General features: G+C 42.5%; 1 protein-coding gene across 4 annotated transcripts; it reads right to left on the bottom strand.

The window, feature by feature from the left end:
- Positions 1-2148: 2148 nt before the first annotated feature.
- Positions 2149-22086, bottom strand: polm (polymerase (DNA directed), mu). 4 transcript variants are annotated; one of them, XR_010966493.1, is made up of 13 exons: positions 21928-22079; positions 21469-21684; positions 19076-19256; positions 17726-17824; positions 17055-17225; positions 16694-16765; positions 15827-15947; positions 12527-12659; positions 11253-11355; positions 8831-9163; positions 4757-4840; positions 3846-4107; positions 2149-3573 (listed from the first exon to the last, which is right to left on the bottom strand). XR_010966493.1 is itself a non-coding variant. In XM_068001133.1 (12 exons), exons 2-12 carry the CDS (start codon positions 21651-21653, stop codon positions 4021-4023), a joined length of 1569 nt encoding a protein of 522 aa, XP_067857234.1. In that variant the 5' UTR covers positions 21654-21684; positions 21992-22086; the 3' UTR covers positions 2149-4020. The 4 variants fall into 4 exon arrangements, 3 of the variants coding, with proteins under 3 accessions (XP_067857234.1, XP_067857236.1, XP_067857235.1); XM_068001133.1 differs by having other exon boundaries at positions 2149-4107; positions 21992-22086; XM_068001135.1 differs by having other exon boundaries at positions 2149-4107; positions 21928-22072.
- Positions 22087-22591: the final 505 nt, after the last annotated feature.

Here is a 22591-nt window from a genome sequence, read left to right as displayed (position 1 = left end):
AAGCACTCCATGGTCTCGTTAATAAAAGTTTATTTTACAATTTTTATTGGAAGACCTCATATTTAAGGAATAAGGGGAATATTTATGTTAAACCTATATAAATTACTGGTTAGACTTCAGATGGAATATTGTGTCCAATTCTGGCCACCACACTTTAGGAAGGATGTCAATGCCATGGAGAGTGTGTGCTGGAGATTTACCAGAATGATAACAGGGATGAGGGACTTCAGTTACATGGAAAGACTAAAAAATGCTGGGATTGTTCTCCTTAGAGCAGAGAGGCTAAGGGGAGATTTAGTCGAGGTGATCAAAATTATAAGGGGATTTGATAGAGTAAATAAGGAGAAACTAGCTGGAGGATTGGTAACCAGAGGACACAGATTTAAGATAAATGACTACAGCAGGGACCACAGTCAGGGATGTAGTGGATATGCAGTGTTCATTCACCCAAACAGTTAAATTCAATTTGAAAAGTCACATACTCGTTGAAACCTCCCGTCTTAAATTAAAAACATTGTTGCACCTTAACATTAGTGAAACAACTTGGAACACACTTCACTTCTTTTCCCTTGTTATCTGGTCTATGCTGAGTTCTGCCAGTTCTGAGAGGGGCACTGAAATTAGCCTCATCAGCTCAGATTAGGGACAAGAGGTAAAAATAAATCAGACTGAGTTCTCATTCCTGATTATCCAGCAACTTCCACTAAGTGCGCACAGAGAGACATAGCGAGGAGGTGAAGAAGTGTTCCAAGTTGTCTCAGTGATGTTAAGGTGTAACAATGTTTTTAATTGTAAGAATAAGTGGAAGTTAGAAAATCACATTTAAAAACTGAAATTATGCAGAACTTCGAAAGAGTACTCAACTTTTTGTAATAATCTGCCAGACAAGATACTAGTAATAAAAATATTAAGGACTCCAGTCGGTAGGAGGGTGCTGCAAGATGCACTTTGATGGCTGAATGGTCTTTTCTCATTCCTGGTTTTTCTTGTGTTCTAGTGACACCAGAGAACAAACAGGAACCAGACCGCAGTTCCTCATACCACATCCTGCATGTAACTATCAGAACTGACCTCCTTCCGCATAGAATATATTTGGCACATTTTAAAAAGGTGCATTCCCCCACAATTTGATATGTATATTGTGCTTTAAATTGTTTTGAAACTATGAGTTAAGATTGAAATATTTGCAGACACTCAGTGAATTCATAAAAAGGGGTTGCCAAGATGGTTGTCAGTCATACATAATGGTGTAGAGTGAAGATGGCTTTACTCTGCTATTGTATATAATATATTCTGTAAACACAAGTGGTGTGATAGTATCAACAAGGAGCAACATCATCTGTGCCAGCCAGGCAGACCCCATGGTGAGTGATAGTGAGAATCTATGTTTGCAGACATGATTTCATGGGCAATGCTGACTTTTACATACATCCATGTCGCATGACAAAATAGCTTTATAAATTAAAGTAGAAAATTTTGTCTTTTCTCCAAATAATAAAATTAAAATTCGTGCAATAGATCAGAATAATTACAACGGTGGTGTTATTGAATTTGTGCCACTTGCGGGCAAGACCTCCATAATTTCATGAGCATTATTTTGTTCTTGATGTTCAATTTTCTTCCCTCCTCTCTGAAGGCATAGTCTTGCTGGGGTACAGTTCCAGAGGCACCAGTAGCCCACTGTTCGTTCTTCACGCAAGAGCCTAAACAACAATAGTTAGCAGTCTCTTTGACTGTGGAGGGCATCATAGCCAAGTCTGATCCTGTCCTTACACAACACGTTGGTCACTGGATAGTGATCACGAGAGGGAAGTCTGGCTGATTTTTCCCTTCTTACCCCAGCAGCACCGAGACTAATTGTAGCACCCCAGCTACTGCTCTTGCTCAGATCTATTAACTCAAGAGAACGTCGATTGAACCTAGGGTTAGAGTTACTGGATACAACTTTCACAGTCTAAAAATAAACCCAGCAACACTGATAATCAGTGTGCAATAATCCATTAACCACTTAAAACCAAATTGGATTTTAAGTTATTCCTGTACATACCGTTGCATTTGTATATTCTGTAACTTACGCTCTCATCCTCTTTCCACAATGATGAAAAGTAAACCTTTAAAGTTTACAGCATCAAAAACTGAGTCAACAGCTTATTGAAGATATATAAATACTTTTATTTGTTCAGGTGATTCCACAATTAAATGATCTTGGATTATTTTATCTTTAATAAATCTTGACTGATGGAATCTTTTCTACGCTATCAAAACTGAGATTACCAGCACTTTTTATTCACACTATAGTGTTTGATAAATATTTAACATACAAAATTAAAACAAAGTCAATATACTGAATCTAGGAATATGTAGTTTGAATTCAGCACTCGTCACTTACTGGGTTTAGTGTTGTAAGGACATGACCTTCAGATAAACATTGTGTAGTCTTCACATTTTTCCACAGATATAATCCACTGATGCATCAAAATTCTAACTGACGACAGCACACATGAATACAAGCTTAAAACATCAGCATGACAGAACCCAAAATAATACCTTGCATTATCACTTTTTACTCATTATTCCGTAGCCAATATCTTGACTGTTTTATTTCAGAGCAGATTTAGAATATGATTTTTAAACCTTGCGCACTCCGTTAAATCTTTAACCAAAGCAGTATTTTAAAATGGTGTGTGTTTTATTAAAACCTTCACCAGCTTCCCCAGTGGCGTAGCTAGTTCAAGCACTGCGTAGCTTAGCCATAAGGATGAGGAAGGATCCTCTGAGTGGAGTTATTTGATCCAGTTGGGATGCTCCAATTGGGGTCAGCGCCCTTTTGGATAGTTGGGGAGAGGGAAGAAAAATTCAGTCAGAGTTTCTACTCTTCATCAATATCCAGCAAACCCCGCTGGAAATGTACTTCTGCAGACTGTTGTTAATTTTCAGGCTCCAAAGTAATGTGCCTGTTGCAGCACAGCCTGCCAACACTCACTGTCAAGCTTCACAGATGAATGAGGTAACAGAAGACATTTGGGAGGGGAGGGAAGAAGAGAAATGGCAAAGAAAAAGTAGAGAGAATGAGGCAAATGAAAGAATCTACGAACCAGTACGCTGTATCTAAATGATGTCAACCACACATCCACATTTGGAAGCTGAAAAGAGGATGTTAATTCTCAGTGATAGTGTCAACACACTGGAATGTGAAACTGCTTCCCTATTTCACAGCAAAAGAAAGGCAGATGGACAGGAATTTCCTTTCTGAGTGAGCATGCATGTTACATGTGCTGTATAAAAAGTAGATATTAGGCTGCATACAATAAGACTTTCCATATAAGAAAGAAAGAACTTGCATTTATAGTCTTTCATGACCTCAGGACATCCCAAAGTGCTTTACAGCCAATGAAGTTCTTTTGAAGTGTAGTCACTGTTGTAGTGTCGGAAACGCGGCAGCCAATTTGCACACAGCAAGGTCCCACAAACAGCAACGACCAGATAATCTGTATTTATTGAGGTTGGTTTCGGACACTGGGGAGAACTCCTCTGCTCTTCTTCGAACAGTGCCCTGGGATCTTGTACATCCACCTGAGAGGGCAGACGGAGCCTCGGTTTACTATTTCGTCCGAAAGATGGCACCTCCAACAGTGCAGCACTCCCTCAGTAGTGCACTGAAGTGTCAGCCTAGATAAGGTGCTTCAGTGTCTGGAGTGGGATGTGAACCCACAACCTTCTGACTCAAGAGGCGAGAGTGCTACAACTGAGACGATAGGATACGTATATTATCATGCATCATATAGAAACCACTGCCCAAGATGCTAGACATACGAAAATATCTGTTCCATCAACATACAACTTACCAATTCTACAGGAGATATGTATAAGCCACACAGAATCAGACATGGGTGGATGGCCAGCTTTTGCGCAGGTGCACTGCATAAAGTGATAAACGTGCAACAAACATTTTGCGAGCGGGTATCCTTGAGATGACCTCACAGTTTATTCTCTGTAATCTTGCAGCTTGAATTCAGCAGATCAAGCATTCCTTTCATGAGGTGGTATGTAGTCCAATCCCAGATGTGCAAAGATTTCTTCTTCTGTAGCAGCTGCCAATAATTTATTCTAAAATATGGAAGAAAATAATGTTAGCTTTTTATTTATATATAAACTTATTAAACAATCATACAATTAGTACAAATAACATTACTTCAGTATTAAGATGCTGTACTCTAACATAATTTCATTAAGGGGAATCCAATGCATCAGGAGTGCACTGCGTTGGCATATTACTGCACTGCACAGTGGAATGCTAAGGTATGGACCAACGCTCATGGTTTCCCACATCTGGAGTTAGTCTTACTTGGATTATTTTGTGGGTTAATTCTTCACATAGGGATGGAGTGAATTTTTTTCTAAATTAGAGAATGAGTCAACCTGAACTCTCACTCATCTCCAAGAGCAGCATGAGAAATGCGAGGGAGCAGGTTACCTGTCTCCCCTCTGCATTTAAATTCATACAATTCAATCGTTGGCCATCTACAAAATTGCTGTGGATCATATCACATGGTACTGTCATGAAAGTAAGGACTTCATAAGGAAAGCCATGATATAACATTACCTAGAATCATACAGCACAGAAGGAGGCCATTCAGCCCATCATGCCTGTGCTGATAAAACAGTCATAGTCAGCATTTCACAGATAGCTGAGTGGATTCCACTTCTTCAACATTGTCTGGTAGATTGAGAGCCAAAGATTTTGATTTCTTCCTACCTGTTCATTATCAAACAAAGAATGGCTGTTCAAATTCATATGCTTGAAGTGCTTAGCGTATCTGCGTAGGTCTCGTTCAAAGAGCTGCAGGAAGCAAGAATGAAGAAACAAGATACAGTCATTGAAACTTAAGTCAAAACGAAGAGAGTTTTCCTCTTCTTAAGTGAATGGTTTTCTATCTATATTTTTCTGCATTTCAAGATTATGTGTTTTACCCTCTTTTTTCAACCAGTTTTCTCCTCTTCCTCATCAAAAAGCCTTTGACACTTGCTGGTGTAGGACTCCATATGGGTCAGTCACTTTCCCATACTTCACTCAAATGGCCAGTCTTCAATTGTGGGCCTGGACTGAGTGTGTCAGCAGACTATTCAACCGCAGGGACATAACAGCCAAGTCCACACATTCATTTGCGCAGACTTCTTACAGGAGTCAGGTATAATATTCAGTAGTGGAAACCCCTGGCTGTTTTGCTGATCCCTAATCCAGGAGTGCTGACGTCAACTATAATATTGTATTATCCCAGCAGCAATCGGGTAACTCATTACAAGCTGGGACTCTCCTGGTCCATATGGCTCAGCCACTTACGGTTAACCAGTTAAGTCACTGGGGAGCACATTATCTGGATTTTTAATGGTGTATAGAAATGTTTTTTACATACAAAATGCTATTCTCACCAGAGTGGTGAGAATGTGGAACTCGCGACTATATGGAGTGGTTGAGGCAAATAGCATAGATGCATTTAAGGGGGAGCTGGATAAGTACATGAGGAAGAAAGGAATAGAAAGATATGTGGATAGGGTAAAATGAAATAAGGTGGGAGGAGGCTCGTATGGAGCTAGACATGTTGGACTGAATGGCCTGTTTCTGTGCTGTAAACTCTATGTAATTCTATGTAATATTAAACATAATTTGTTAACGAGTTTTCAAAATAAACTCAGATTCTTATGAAAATAAGATTCTGCCTCAGTCCTCCTCTAAAGCTTCACTAAGCTTATCCAGCAAGCAGTTGAGCAATTATGGACCATGAAGATTTCAGGTTCAATCTTGGTATGTTCTGAGGTAGCTGATCTCAACTAGGGTGGTGGCACGGACACAATTAGACTTAGCACCACTGTGCTACGGAAGGGGAAGGGTGGGGGGGAAGCCAGAGTTCCCATTTTCGATTGATGTGCAGCCAATCCTGTTGACGGTGTGCATCATGGATGTCAAGTGATGGCAGTAATGCTCAAAGTGCCTGCCAAGACTGAAACATACATAACGACAATTCAGGCATGGTAAAGAAGGATGGCTGATGCCAGTGGAACCATACTCCAGCCAAGAGTAAAACGCCTTCAGAAGGGGAGGAAGGAAAAAAGGCAGGAAAAAAGAAATACTGCCTCAGGACCTCTTCCATCACGATCAGCACAGGAAGACAATTTTGTAAATCCAGCTATCCGCACCAGGTCACAATACCTGCCATAAATTATCATGGCTTGAGCATCAGTGCAGCACACGAGTAAACTCCCTTTTTTTTTCATGTCTCCCATCTCCGGCCAGTAGACTGTTCAAAAGTGCCGGTTGTCCTCACCCAATTATCCACAAGTTTACAGCAGGTAATTTGACTGTGGGTACCATTAGAGTCAAGTTTAATCATGTTATTACCCAACATCCACACGCACGTCTAATTCCAGCAGAGATGACTGGATGTAGGAATAAACAGGTCTCTTTCCGGGTGGCAGGCACTGACGAATGGGGTACCGCAGGGATCAGTGCTTGGGCCCCAGCTATTCACAATATATATCAATGATTTGGATGAGGGAACTAAATGTAACATTTCCAAGTTTGCAGACGACACAAAGCTGGAGTGGAATGTGAGCTGTGAGGAGGATGCAAAGAGGCTCCAATGTGATTTCGACAAGTTGGATAAGTGGGCAAGAACATGGCAGATGCAGTATAACATGGATAAATGTGAGGTTATCCACTTTGGTTGTAACAATAGAAAGGCAGATTATTATCTGAATGGTGACAGATTGGGAAAAGGAGGTGCAACTAGACCTGGGTGTCCTTGTACACCAGTCACTGGAAGCGAGCGTTCAGGTGCAGCAAGCAGTTAGGAAGGCGAATGGTATGTTGGCCTTCATTGCAAGAGGATTTGAATACAGGAGCAGGGATGTCTTATTGCAGTTATACAGGGCCTTGGTGAGACCACATCTGGAGTATCGTGTGCAGTTTTGGTCTCCTTATCTGAGGAAGGATGTCCTTGCCATGGAGGGAGTGCAACGAAGGTTTACCAGACTGATTCCTGGGATGGCAGGACTGACGTATGAGGGGAGATTGGGTCGACTCGGCCTATATTCACTAGAGTTTGGAAGAATGAGAGGTGATCTCATCGAAGCATATAAAATTCTAACAGGACTAGACAGCCCAGATGCAGGGAGGATGTTCCTGATGGCTGGGGAGTCCAGAACCATGGGTTACAGTCTCAGGATATGGGGTATGCCATTTAGAACCAAAATGAGGAGAAATTTCTTTCACTCAGAGGGTGGTGAACCTGTGGAATTCTCTACCACAGAAGGCAGTGGAGGCCAAGTCATTAGATGTATTCAAGAAGGAGATAGATATATTTCTTAATGCTAAAGAGATCATGGGATATGGGGAAAAAGCAGGAACAGGGTACTGAGTTAGACAATCAGCCATGATCATTTTGAATGGCGAAGCAGGCCCGAAGGGCCGAATGGCCTACTTTTTCTCCTATTTTCTATGTTGGTTAGGATCAGGAACTCTAGGTGATTTTCTCCCTAACCCAGGTATGTTAAGACCAAATGCAATGTTCTTACTGCCATGCTAGCTAAGATCAGCTAACTCAACAACAACCTGCATTTATATAGCACCTTTAAAGTAGACAAACATCTCAAGACAAAAATGGACACTGAGACAAAGAAGGAGATGTGACCAAAAGCTTGGTCAAAGAGGTGGGTTTTAAGGATGATCTTAAAGAAGGAGAGGCGGAGAGATTTAGGGAGGGAGTTCCAGAGTGTGGGACCTAAATGGCTGAAGGCACAACAGCCAATGGTGGAATGAAGGGAAAGTGGGAAGTCGGGTTACAGGAGGTTACTGAGATGGTGAGGAGCAAGCCATGAGGAATTTAAACACAAAGATGATCATTTTAAATTTGAGGCTATGGGGGACCAGGAGTATTGGGTGAGCAATTCTTGGTGCGGGTTGGGATACAGGCAGCAGAGTTTCTGATGAGCTGAAGTTTATAGAAAGTGGAAGTCAGGAGGCCATGAAGAGCATTTGAATAATCAAGTCTGGCAGTGACAAAGGCACAGATGAGGGTTTCAGCAGCAGATGGGCTCAGGCAGGGATGGAGATGGGCCATGTTACGGAGGTGGAAGTAGATGGTCTTTGTGATGGAGAGGATAAGGGGTTGGAAACTCCACTCGGGGTCAAATAGGGCGCCAAGGTTGCGAACAGCCTGGCTGAGCTTAAGACAGTTGTTGGGGATGGGGATGGAATTGATGGCAAGGGTATGGAGTTTGTGACGGGGACTTCAGTCTTTCCCATGTTTAACTTGAAGAAATTGTGGCTCATCCAAGACCAGATATCGAACAAGCAATCTGACAATAGGGAGGAAGTTGATGGGTCAAGAGAGTGTTGTCAACATACATGTGAAAGCTGACCCCATGTTTGCAATGATGTCACCAAGAGGCAGCATGTAGATGAGGAAGAGACCAACGTTAGATCCTTCGAGGACTCCAGAGGTAACGGTGCAGGGGCGGGAAGAGAAGCCATTGCTGGAGACGTTCTGGTTACAGTCAGATAAGTAAGAGTGAAACCAAACTGAGCACAGATCAGAAATCAAGCCTAGGACCTTCTGGTCTGTATGGCTCAGCTACATACTGCCTTTACCTAAAGCCATTGGAGGAGCTAAAATACATGTTTTCATCATCTATTAGCCTATATCTCAATATTATCAGTCTTCTTCAGATACTAATCAATCAGCTGTCCAATTCAGATTTTCAGCAGAGTTTTTCTTTTTATATTTTATATAATAGTTGTGTCTTACATGCTGCTTTATTTAATTATACTTACCCGTGAACCTGTCCATCCCAATAAGGCGTAAGCATACTGGCCAAAGGGGGCAATGATCAGGTCCACTCTCACAGCCTTCCAGTCCTTATCCCCTGCTGCAGCAGCAGTTACGTGCTGAGTAGTCCCTGCACGATCAGCAAGTCCTTTTCTCCCAATCTCATTCACAGCCAAACAGTCATGATTGCTTGGTCTGCTAAGTTCTAGATTACAGATCGGCTCCCTCTTCAGTTTGAAGATAGAAAAGCATTTTGTGAAGTGATCAAATTTCTCAGGTTCCTGGTTTTTCCACTTCTGGTAACTGTTCTCTGTTATGTCATCATACAGTATCAGACCCTAAAATAATTGGAAAACAAACTTGTAACTTAACATTTACTTTTCCACAGTTCTTCTCTCCTCTCTTAAAGGCTGTCTGCGTGAGAAATGTCTTGCTTGTTGATCAACATTCATAATGCAAGGATCTTGCTGTTACGGAGAACTAGGTTCAGCAACAATAATTACAAAATCCTTGTCAACAATGTTAACAGTACACTCTATCAACTTGTTTTTTCAAACAGTTCCCTCTAGAGATCTTTTAAAACAATTTTTAATATAAAAATAGCTACGGACAAAGCAAACGAAAAACATTAAACTGATTAGGATAATGGATGTGGATCTTTCTATGCCTTCTGCTAAAACCAAGACCTACTTCCGGTGTGGTGCTAAGATATACAGTCCAGACCTCAAGGCCCATCTCCAATTTGTGCTGAGTTAGCTTATCCCACTCTGCCACCAATGGTGGGACAGAGGGGGGGGATGGTGCACTAATGGTTGAATTCAGAAAACCAAAAAGTGTCGGAGGAAATGTGAGGCTGGAGGAGGTTGCAGACTTAGGGTAGGGTGAGGCTATGGAGGGAATTGAAGGTAGGATTTAATCTTAATGTTTTGGGGGAACAAGGAGAAATTATAGGTCAGCAAGGAGAGGAGTGATGAGGGTCAGGATGCCGACAGCAGAGTTTTGAACACATTGGAGTTTACGGAGGGTGGTAGGACAAGGACAACAATGAAAAAAAAATCAAGTCTAGAGATAACAAAAGCATGGATAAAGGTTCCAACGGTAGTGAGGTAGGGATGGTGGCTAGCAATGTTATGGAAGTGGAAATAAGTGGCGAGAGTGATGTCAGGTTTAGGTTAAACTCAGCTCCAGGATGCCAAGATTTCAAATAGTCTGGTTCAGCTTGAGCAGGGGGCGAGGGAGGATGGTGGAGACTGTGGGAAGGGAACAGAGTTTATGGGAGATGCCAAAAATGAAGGCCCCTGATGAATACCCCAGCAGTCAGTCAGTTCTTCTGGTAAAGCTTGTTGAATAGCTTATCACAGGCCAGTGGAATAGAGAAAGAGTCAAAATAGAATCAACAATCAAGATGTAGAGAGAAAGAAGCTAACGAAACTCCCACCTTAGATAGCTAGATAAATAAAAGCACAGCGCAGCTTTATAGTATGGGCAAGAAAGTGGGAAAAAAAAGAGGGACAGCAGCATGGCAAAGCTTAAAAGGGTGTGGGTTCACTCAATTTCCCACAAATTACTTCCTAATCTAAAACATGCTGTCATGTGGAGATGACAAATAGAGATCACATGCTTCAGGGAAAATCAGAGGGGCAGTATCCTGAGGCAGAACTGTCTAACTTCCCCCGTCATAGCCTTGAACCCATGTCTTCCTCTAGCTTTTCTCCCAACTCCCTTCTTGGCCTCTCCGAACTCATTTTGTCCAAGAGAACCACGTCCTGCTCTGTTAACCCCATTCCCATTAAACTGCTGACCACTCAACTTTCCTTTCTGGCCCACGTTCTAGCTGATATTGTAAATGGTTCCCTCTCCTCAGCTACTTTCCCCATCCCTTTCAAAAGAGTCATCATCACACCACTCCTCAAAAAACCCACCCTTGACCCCCTCAGTCCTTGCAAATTAGTGTTCCATCTCCAAAGTCCTTGAACTTGTTGTCACCTCCCAAATCTGTGCCCACCTTTCCCGCATGTTCATGTTTGAACCTCTCCAATCAGGTTTCTGCCCTTGCCACAGCAATGAAATGGCCCTTATCAAAGTCACAAATGACATCCTCTGTGACTGTGACTATGGTACACTCAGTACACTCCTCATCCTTCTCCACCTCTGCAGCCTGTGACACGGCTGACCACACCATCCTCTTCCAACCCCTCTCCTCCATTGTCCAGCTGAGTGGGACTGCCCTTGCTTGCTTCCACTCGTACAATCAAAAAGTTCTAGAAATATTAAATGCTTTGGGACTACTAACCTATTAGAAGAAAATTTCAGAACCTCACTTCTGATAAATGTGGCTAATGCACATTACATCAGTTTGATCTAGTACCAAGTTGAAGAGGTTTAAGGGACTAAATCGCCAAAGTTAATAAAATACCTGAGTCTTACCTGGGTGGCCATCCAACTAATCACTTGGTAAATAAGGCCCTCTTCCTTGCCTTCCTCCGGGTGAGTAATAAGAAAGTCAACATCATGGCCAGACTCATTCCCTCTGAAGAACAAAATGTTCTGATAAGTGAACACAAACCACTTTTTAAAAAAAAATACTTCAAAAGTAATGGGCAAAACTCTATGAGGTAGGGGAGGAATACAATGTCACAGCAAAAAAGTCCACCAAAAAATGGTGGTGGTTTCAAATACATTTCTTTAAGATTGGGTCAGTCAGCCAGTGTTCCTGAACATTATTCAAGGACCTCTCCTCCAAAGTGCACATCAGCTGAGTAAAGCATTAGACTCAGCTGTGATGCCCTCCATGGTCAAAATCTTGTTGATACTGCTCATGGCTTGTATGTGAATAATGGCGACTTCGGTGAAGTACTTAAGGGTGCCCAAGGTCCACAGAACAGTACCCTTGCAAGCAGTCAAGGAGGAAAGGTGAGGAGGAAAGAAAATTTCCAAAAAAAACTGTACTGAAGATATTTATAAAACATTTCAAATAAATGCTGTGCTTTATATTTTTCTCCAATCCAGCTCCATTACTGCTCAGCATCTGGATCTAATAGAAAGTCAATTGTCCATCTGACACGTTTAATACCACATGCACATTTCAAGAACTAGGAATATGTTGCATGGCCAATAGCAGACACTTTTTTTTAAAAAAATAGCCTTTACTTGGACAGGATTACATGGGTACTCCAACCAAAACAAAAGCAATATTTTGTGGGTGTCTATTTTGACTTAAGTAGAAGAAACTTTCTTCAGTTTACTTAACACTTTTTTGAATACAAAGTAAGCTGCCATACTACAATGTCCAGCTCTCAATTAAAAGACCCAAGTTCAAACCCAGTCTCAGCTGAGACAAGTCGACAAGGGAGGAATCAGCTGATAATATATCAGTTGATGCACAGCATTGACGCAGTCTGTGAGGACAAGTGCAGTTTCAACCATTTTGCTCCTGGAAAAAAATAGATAATTTTTTTTCATGTCAAATCCATCAATACCACTTCATGCAATTAAATATAAAAACCAATCTTGATCAGCAATAACAGTTCTTGATTTGCCGAGTCCTTTCCACTCTTAGTTGAAGGGCCTTGGCCCCTGTCTTAGGTTTCACAACAATAAAAAAAATGGTCATGGGTTCCCTTTTCTTTTCCAGGCTCTTACAAATATTAACAGAAATTAACAGAACTACATTGTGTAAGGGGAAACTACAGTGCTCTAACCTGCGAAAGCCACCAGTTAAAGTTATAACTGCAGTAGGTAGAAATCTGTGTATAGCTGCTTCCACAATTTGCCCAATCAAATCCGCCTCTGCCCTTGTAACTGGTACATTGAGGTCTTCATAATACAACAGGCCTGTAAAACAAAAAAGAGATTAGCAGTTCTAAAACAGGGACACCTTGGCATCTGTTCAAAGTATTTTGAAATGTCATCCAGTTCACGTTTTTCTTTACAATGCCTGAAGGACTTTTTGCTACAAGGCCTTTTTGCAGCTTCTGCTAACCTACATGTGCGCTTGGCCGCATCAAAAGTTACAGCTCCACTGCAGGGCACCCCCATTATTGCAGCAGAGCAATTCTCTGGGTTAATACTGCAGGAGACTACCAAGCTACTCTATTTACTGGAATTTTTGTCCATCTGCTTTTTTTCCACCTCTGCTTACATATTTCTTGTCCCCCACCGCCTCAAAATTTACAATTCTCATCCTCGTGTTTGAATCTCTCATGGACTTGCCCTTTCCCATCTCGAATCTTCTCTAGCCCTACAACCTTCGGAGAACTTTGCGCTCCTCCAATTCTGGCCTCTTGTGCATCCTCCACTTCCATTGCGCCACCATTGGCAGCTCTGCCTTCAGTCACCTGGGCCCGAGGGTTTGGAATTCCCTCCCTAAACCCCACTGCCTCTCCACCTTCCTGTCCTCTTTTAAGACCTTCCTTAAAACCCACTTCCTTGATCAAGCTTTTAGTTACCCCTCCTGATATCTCCTTCTTTGCCTGTGTCAATTTTTCCCTGATTATGCTACTGTGAAGCACCTTGGGATGTTTTTCTATGTTAAATAAATAAATGCAAGTTGTTGCTGTTGTTGTTCAGTTGGCATGATGGGTCGAGATTCACATCTCTGCATGTAACTCTTTTCAATTAAAGAGGATGAGGAACAGACCCCCTCCATTTTGGAATATACTGGTTCACTAGAAATATTGGGAAAACTTGACAACTGATAAAAACTTTCTGTTCCAGGAGGTTAAATGATCCACGTTGATCAGGTCCTGGTCAGGATCCCTGGCTTGGGATGTTTTCTGTGTTAAAAGCTCTGTATAAATGCAAGTTGTTGTTGCTGCTTCTTCTAAACAGCCTCTGAATGCAGAATGAACAGGTGAGATCCAGACCTCACCATGCTGGGACTCTAGGCAATTTATTTAGGCTCCTGGTAGTCCAGAGAATAAAGGGTCCATCTGATGCAGCACAACAGGCATATAAGATCAGAAGATGCCACATTTCAACTACCAAATGTGCTCAGTGAAATGATCTCAATTGTGGCAACAGTTGGGGCACTACAATAAATGCTGCTCAACTATCACCCCTGTCCTTGACGACCTCCAATCGCTCCCCATTTCCCAAAGCTTTCATTTCAAAATCCTTGTCTTAGATTACAAATCCCTCCTTAGCTCGCTTCACCCTTCTTCTGCAGCCTCATCCAGCCCTACAGCACATCTTGCACCCTCCAGTCCACTGAATCTGGACGACTGTGCGTCCAGCCCTAGTTCTCCACTCCAACTTAGGGGACAGAGATTTCAGCCATCACAGACCTGACACTGGGATTCACTACCTTGCATCATCACTGCACCTTCAAAAACTGCCTCAAAATCTACGTCTTGGACCTCATGTTCAGCAGTTTCCACTGACTGTTCTTCCAATTCTTGGTCAATTTCTGATTTTCTCCCTCATGAAGCGTGTTGCAATATGTTAAAGGCGCTACATAAGTGTAAGTTCACTATCACTGCTGAAAAGTGAGCATGTGTGAACATTAGGCAAGGACAGGACTGATTTTGGCTGCAATGCTCTCCACAATAATAGCCAACCAATACTTACATGCGTGAAAATTGCAGACCACTATTTATATAGTGATTACACAAATTGGGGTTGTATTCTCTAGAGTTTCGAAGGTTAAGGGGTGATCTGATCGAAGTTTAAAAGATATTAAGGGGAACATAAGAAGAACATAAGAAATAGGAGCAGGAGTAGGCCAATCGCCCCCTCGAGCCTGCTCAGCCATTCAATAAGATCATGGCTGATCTGATCCTAACCTCAAATTTAAATTCATGTCCAATTTCCTGCCCGCTCCCCATAACCCCTAATTCCCTTTACTTCTAGGAAACTGTCTATTTCTGTTTTAAATTTATTTAATGATGTAGCTTCCACAGCTTCCTGGGGCAGCAAATTCCACAGTCCTACTACCCTCTGAGTGAAGAAGTTTCTCCTCATCTCAGTTTTGAAAGAGCAGCCCCTTATTCTAAGATTATGCCCCCTAGTTCTAGTTTCACCCATCCTTGGGAACATCCTTACCGCATCCACCCGATCAAGCCCCTTCACAATCTTATATGTTTCAATAAGATCGCCTCTCATTCTTCTGAACTCCAATGAGTAGAGTCCCAATCTGCTCAACCTCTCCTCATATGTCCACCCCCTCATCCCCGGGATTAACCGAGTGAACCTTCTTTGTACTGCCTCGAGAGCAAGTATGTCTTTTCTTAAGTATGGACACCAAAACTGTATGCAGTATTCCAGGTGCGGTCTCACCAATACCTTATATAACTGCAGCAATACCTCCCTGTTTTTATATTCTATCCCCCTAGCAATAAAAGCCAACATTCCGTTGGCCTTCTTGATCACCTGCTGCACCTGCATACTAACTTGTTGATTTTCTTGCACTAGGACCCCCAGATCCCTAAAGATAAGGATGGATAGAGAGAAACTATTTCCGCTGGTTGGGGATTTTAGGAGTAGGGGGCACAGTCTAAAAATTAGAGCCAGACCTTTCAGGAGCGAGATTAGAAAACATTTCTACACACAAAGGGTGGTAGAAGTTTGGAACTCTCTTCCGCAAACGGCAATTGATACTAGCTCAATTGCTAAATTTAAATCTGAGATAGATAGCTTTTTGGCAACCAAAGGTATTAAGGAATATGGGCCAAAGGCAGGTTTTTGGAGTTAGATCACAGATCAGCCATGATCTTATCAAATGGCGGAGCAGGCACGAGGGGCTGAATGGCCTACTCCTGTTCCTATAAATCAGTTATTAGTTTGATGCTGTGCTTAACTCGATAGAGTGCTTTTCAGTCTGCCTTCCGTAAAGGGAGATGAATGTGGTGCCACAGAATATTTCAGTAGCTGGTTATATGGAGCAAAGGTTCTCGACAACTTCCCAGAATCATTAAACAATGGTAAATGACCTCGAGAAACAGTGAGCTATTTAAAAAGCGGCATGTTAAAATACTCTATTATTTTGTCCACAACTTTATTACCTGCTGTCTGTTCTTTTGTAAGTTTTATTTTTGATGCTCTCAGTTCATCCAGTGTTCGCAGGCCCTCTCTATACCACTTATCAGCTGTCTTCACACCAACGCCAAAGATACTGGTGAACAGCTACAGGACCAGAACCAAGGGTTACAAACCATGACAACCAGTTACTGATCTGCTGTTTACATTCAGAGACACTAGCAGAAGGACAGCTCCAGTGCAACGCATCTTTATTTCCCAATAAGAGTGAATGACAAACTCTTGGTTCGGCTGCAGTGACTTTGCAGCTGGCAATTCTATAATCAGACCTAATTTGCATCAATACCACTTTTGCATTCCAGAACTTAGTTTCAGTCTTGTACTTTAAAAAAAACAAACATATCCCTTTAACTGTCTACCAAAACAATTTGCAAACCAAAATTTTTTTAAAAAAGAGACTGCTGTAAATACACAGCAGGCTGATCAGCATCTGAGTGAGAAAGATAGATTACTAATTTGGCTGGAACCCTTTGTCTGAACTCTGAATTCTGGGGAAGGGTCCCACCTGAAATGGTACCTTCTCTTGATCTTTCGGATATTGATCGACATGCTGTACATTTCCGTTTCCATTTCAGATTTCTAGCTATATACACAACGGACCAAAAATTGGCATAATGATTGAGATTCCATCCAACAGGTTGATGTAGGCTGGAAACGGTTTGGTACCATCACTTTGCAGTTGCTATTAGCCAATCACTGTTTCCACTATGGTCAGGTTTAACAGATTTCCTCAGCATCCATTTTCCGACATGTCTGTCACTCAGTGTTTGAAACCTACCAGTTTTCTGTCCATTTGATATCTGCAGCAGAACAGCTCTAACACTAAGACCTACCTTTAGAGTTTGATACCTCTCATTCTGGATTACATTCTCAACTTCACTGCAGATTCCATCTTCAAGGATTTCCTGCAGGCAAGTGTAAGAAGACTCATGTTTTTCATTTCTTGCAATATCAACTGCATTACTGTTCAAAAACTTCAATTTGCAAATAGTTAGAATAACAGAGGAAAAGCTGAATCCTTTCTGATCTGATTTTCGGCCTCTGCACAGTCTAATTTATATTACAGTGTTGAATCAGCATCAAGGCTCCAGTGGCAGCATTATAATATAAATGTAGCACTACATAATAAGCAGTTGCTCTCCTGGTTACCCAAAGGAAGCCTCAGTCTACAGAAACAATGTGTCATGCCATTACCTTAATCACCTTTCTGGAATGGTCCCCAAGGCTGGGTATCCCTTGGAGGTCATCCATTCTGGTCATGTTATATGGCAAAGACTTTAGAATAGAAGATGCTCTAGTGAATGCCAGGTACCGTCCCTCACTCTCACACAACTCTGCATTTTCAGCCAGTATCTTCAATGCATCCTAGGTAGAATCAAAACAAAGTAATCTCATCTAAATCCATTTGGATCAGTCTGTTATAGTGTACACATTTCAACATAGCCACTTTCCATTAACACTCAGGACTCCAAAAGCATCCCAGAATTTTAAAAAGAATTACAATTATTCATATTTTATATTGCATACTTTGAGCTAATTTTCTTCTTTTTTCACCCCTTCCAAAGTAGCCATTCTCCACATGAGCCCAGACAGCAAGTGTCAGCAGAGTATGGAATTGTGTCACTCGTCACAGTCAAGCCCTAACCCTGATCTCAACTAACTTCTATACACATGCATTTTCTAACAGCGTCACTGGGTAGTGAACATGAGCAGAAATCCCAGCTGATATTTCCTCTCCCTAGCCCAGAGGCACGGAGGACATCAGTCTGGGTGTGACAAAGGGTCCCAAATAACCCTGCATCTTTCATTATAATCACTGCAATTTATTCTAGAGGTTTGGTGACAGGTTGTCTATTGATTATTACCGTAAATAATCTGTTTTTATTGTTCAGCGTGGTCCTTCTTTGACAGGCATATGGTGAAATAGGAGTCCCAATGACAGCAGCAGCAGAAATCCTCTTCACCTAAAAATTAAACACAATTGTCAAGTGTTTTAACTTACTCCGGCCACACACAAGAACACTCTACCCCCTCCAGCAAATGAAAATCAGACCAACCATTAACTAAGGGGGTGAGAGCAATTAAGTGAGTTCTGTTGTGATGGGGGTGGCTTTAAGGTGACATGCCAGTGATTGCAAACTCAGTAATCCTCCTCTTAAGCGAGGCACATCCAAAATACTTCAGAGCATTGTTGATGACTGACCAGCCAGCCTGGCTCAAAATAGAACCAGGAAAGGCAGACCACTGAGGGATACTCTGGGATTCGTCCCATTCGACCCCAGACAACTGCAAGTCAATGCTCTAATGGATAGGGTGGTGGTGGACAAGGAGTGGGAAGCTTACCAGGGGTATGAATCAGCAAACTGAGAATTTACTTGGTTCAGCTCCAGCAGTTCCCCTGCTCACATTCAGTGTCCCCAAGACTTGGCTCTGCCAATCTGCACCGAAGCTTTCTGGATTTAGATAAGTGGAATATGTCCCTTATAAGGGGAGTGTGCATTCCATACAAGACAAATAGAAACTATCTATTTGCATTTCTCAGTCACTTGATTTGGAGACTCTAAACATTGTAATGGGTTTCCTCACATCAAGACATGCCTCTGCCCAAAACAAAAAGGAAGAGGGTGAAATTAGAATTTCAGAAAATTCCATGTAGTGTACCATCACTGATGGAGACTCACTTCACTTCAGCAAATAGTTCCTGGGACACTTCAGAATGAGTGTTTAGCATTTCAACATTTTTCACTATGACCTTCCTTATTCTGATGAATTGAATATAACTTACGCTTAAACACATTTGACGCTTCCTTCAGCCACACAACTGTTTCTCCATTTTCTCCCTCTCCTAAAAGGTGCTGTCTTATGCTGACTATGGATCCACAGGAGTATCAGTATTTATTTTACCACGGAAGGGGGAAATCACAGCCAAACACAATCCTGCCATTCATTCACAGACACGTTCCAGCAGCAGTCACTGAAAAGCAAACAGCAGCAGGTACCCAAGCACTCATTACTGTTCCAGCTAATATTAGTCAACTTATACTATAGACCAGGAATCAAACCAAATGCCTTCCTGGTCTGTTTGACACAGTACCACACCCCACATGGTACACAAATCAATGAAATGTCAGAGGAATTCTTCTATACTTTTTCACAAGTGCAAAACTGAGCTCATTTATCAACAGCGTGCTCCAACAAGATTTGCATTGAAATACCTGAAGCCGATGGCAATTTTCCAGTTCCAAGGGTCTGCCTGCTCCCATGCTCTCAGTGAACCACGTGATATCTACCAAGGCCGCAGTGAATCCAGTACTGCAAATTCCATTCTGTTTTTCCAGCAATTCCAACACCTCATCACCAGTGTTGTTCTCAGACACAACATGAGTAACGGATTCACTGAAAAGAGAAACAGTAAACTTCACAAATTTAAAATCAAGTAACTATTAGTTCCTGAAGATTGGACACAGTACAAAATTGCCCCGTGTATAATTCAGGACTTGGAGCAAGAACTGAACTCTAACAAGTGTCTACATCTGAAACATTAACTAATTTTTCTCTTTGAAAATATTGGCAGACCCACTGTATATTTACAGTTTTTTTCTGTTTCACTTTTAGGGGAAAAAAATGAACAGCTTAAACTCTTCACTAAAGATTCTTACAGTCAATGAAAAGAATTGGCTCACTTGTCTGAGCAGGAAGCAAATGCAGGTTCCATAGGTGAAATTAGGAGCGTACTAAATTATTGTGATACCCAATTTCCACATTTTGTTCTTTGACCTTTCCCTCCTAATACTGGATCTCCTGTGGCATTGCTCACAATAAGGTGGAAGAGGAGTACAAGTATATGCAAATGTGTTTTTGTGGTTGGCATTTATCTCTGGCCTTTGCTGATTTGGTCTTCTCTCGTTTTGCTGTTGCAGTCAGCAGGTCAGGGAGAGCGATAGTGGAAGAATGGGGCGATGGGACGAAATTGGACATTGGGCAGGTGGAACGTATTGGCACGAAGAGGGAGAAGGATACTTATAAAAAGAGGATGATGAGAATTTTAAAATTGAGGCATTGCCATTGTAGGTCAGAGAGCTCAGCGGTGACAGGTGAACAGGACTTGGTCCAAGTTAGGATATGGGCAGCAGAGTTTTGGATGAGCTCAGGTTTTGGGAGGGTGCAAGGTGGGAGGCCGCAAGGTGGGAGGCCGGCCAGGACAGCATTGGAATAGTCAAGTTTAGAGGTAATAAACGCATCGATGAGTGTTTCAGCAGCAGGTGATCTGAGGCAGGGGTGGAGACGGGTGATGTTATGGAGGTGGAAGTCGGCAGTCTTTGTGATGGAGAGGATATGGGGTCGGAAGCTCAGCTCAGGGTCAAATAGGATGCCAAGGTTGCGAACAGTCTGTTTCAGCCTGGGAGAGGGATGGAGTCGGCGGCTAGGGAACGGAGTTTGTGACGGGGACCAAAGACAATGGCTTTGGTCTTCCCACTATTTAATTGGAAAATTATTTAGCACAACAGTGAAATACCTCCTTCTCACTCAAGTTACGCCAGCAATATTCTGTCACTTACCAACAATATAGGATACTCAATCCCATAACTACAGTATTACAACTATATAAGTTGTGGTCCAATCAATTGGTAACTCATGTCATGAATGCAGGACCCACTGAGGTACAGTGCACAGCTTCTCTACTCCCTCTGCCATTGAGAGCTATACAGCAAAAGTTTGTCATCGAGATGCATTTTTCAATTTGACTTTTATTGAACAAGTCATAAGAATGCATGTGGCATCATATGTTGCGACAAGTCATTGAGTAACTTACTATAGAACATATACTGCTTCTGATTTCACAACAGTTCAAACTTTTGTTTTGCACCCAACAACTTCCCTAATTACTGAGGAAGCTCAGTGAATGATGGCAAAATATTTTCAATGCCTGGACAGGGAGCCTTTTCCTCCATTATTGTAAAGCACTCTACTGTAAACAAGATGACTTTAACAAGAGGAGAATGTGAATGTACAGAACCAATTTTGTACTATAAGAACTCACAATACTTTTTTGTCCTTAAATAATGTGTTTTGCTGCCTGCAATCTATCCTGCACTAACTCACACTCACTATCCTTTGTCCTCACCAACCACCAATAGTGCTCCACTTCCTCAGTGCACTGATTTCAAAATCCTCATCGTTGTTTACAAATCCCTCCTTGGCTTTGCTCCATTTTATCTTTGAAACTTCCTTCAATCCTACATCCCTGCTCATATCCCTAGGTCTACTGGGTTGCCACCACTAAGCCCACACCACTCCCACCGCACTTCACCCGCCACCCCTGCCTCAAATCAGTGGCACAGCTTTGCACCATCATTCTGCAATTTTCTTTCCAAATCCTTCTGTTTTGCTTCTTCTCTCCCCAACTTCAAAATCCTTAAAACATATGTAACTTGTGAATTTTCCCAATTCTTACTTGTTGTGCATTCCCCACCGCATCCCCATGAACCACTTGACTATGTTTCCCTGTAATAGTCCAAATTGTGTTGAATTTGCTGCTGTTTGCCTGGTTTAAAAGGAAATAAAGTTGTCAAGAGTCTGGTGAGACACACATGTCCAGCCCACTCACCTCATCTGCTCTTCCACTCGAAATCCCTTTTTCCGGGCAAGCTCTGTCAGAAAGCTTCTTCTGCTTGACCCCATCCTCCTCTCCACCAAAAATATGCCAATTTCTTTGAACTTTACCATAGCACCCCCTGGGCTGTTTCCACCCAAAGGGTCTTTCCGCCTCTTCTTGCGAGGCAGCAAGGCCATGGCGGGATGAGAGAGGGTCTGGTCTGTCAGTCTGAGGGAGAGAAAAGAGGCAAACATGTCAACTACTGGAGAAACACAACATGGAGTCAATCTCAGGAGTGAAATTCAACACAAACCCACTTAAAGGCACAAGAGCTGTAAGTTGCTGATTCATGGGGCTGATATTAGAGGGCGTCTTTTTACTGACTGACTGGCAGTCAGTCCGGGACTGCACCGGGCGCCTCCAAAGAAGCCACTTCTCAACAAGAGTTTAAAACGAAGAACAATGACTCACACTAAATAGGCCCAGTTCAGCGGGGGAACTCCAGGCCGCGGCGAGACCTGAAATTTAAACAAACCTGCTGCTGCTGTTAAATGTTTTGGTTGGTCAGTAACCTGGAGTTCACCCCGTGCTCGGGCCCGCTTCCTCTGCGCGCGCACACGCGCGGTCTCTCAGCCTGAACGGAGAGTCGGTGCACGCGCAGCGCGCCACCTTCTGGCAGCCGCCCGGGGAAAGGCGGCAGCTCCTGTCAATCACCGAGGGACTGGACGGGGTTCGCGCCATGGTCTGAAGCTCCAGCTTGGGACCTGCTGCCGCCGATCCAGTTTATGCATCATGCATAAATTGCAAATATCCTACATCAGACACTAGGCTGTATTAACTGGTACCAAGGGTCATCGACCTGTTTCTTTCTGCACATATACTGCCTGACTTGCTGAGTATTTCCAGCATTTTCAGTTTTCATTAATTGGTAATATTCTCATTAAAAACAACTACTATACTACAATTTGTACCATCATGAAGTCCATGGGATGTGAGCGTCGCTGGCAAGGCCAGCATTTATTGCCCATCCCTAATTGCCCTTGAGAAGGTGGTGGTGAGCCGCCTTCTTGAACCGCTGCAGTCCGTGTGGTGAAGGTTCGCCCACAGTGCGGTTAGGTAGGGAGTTCCAGGATTT

This window comes from Heptranchias perlo, chromosome 20, assembly GCF_035084215.1.
Source record: "Heptranchias perlo isolate sHepPer1 chromosome 20, sHepPer1.hap1, whole genome shotgun sequence".
Classification (NCBI taxonomy): Eukaryota; Metazoa; Chordata; class Chondrichthyes; order Hexanchiformes; family Hexanchidae; genus Heptranchias; species Heptranchias perlo.
This window is presented reverse-complemented; position numbering and strand designations above follow the sequence as displayed.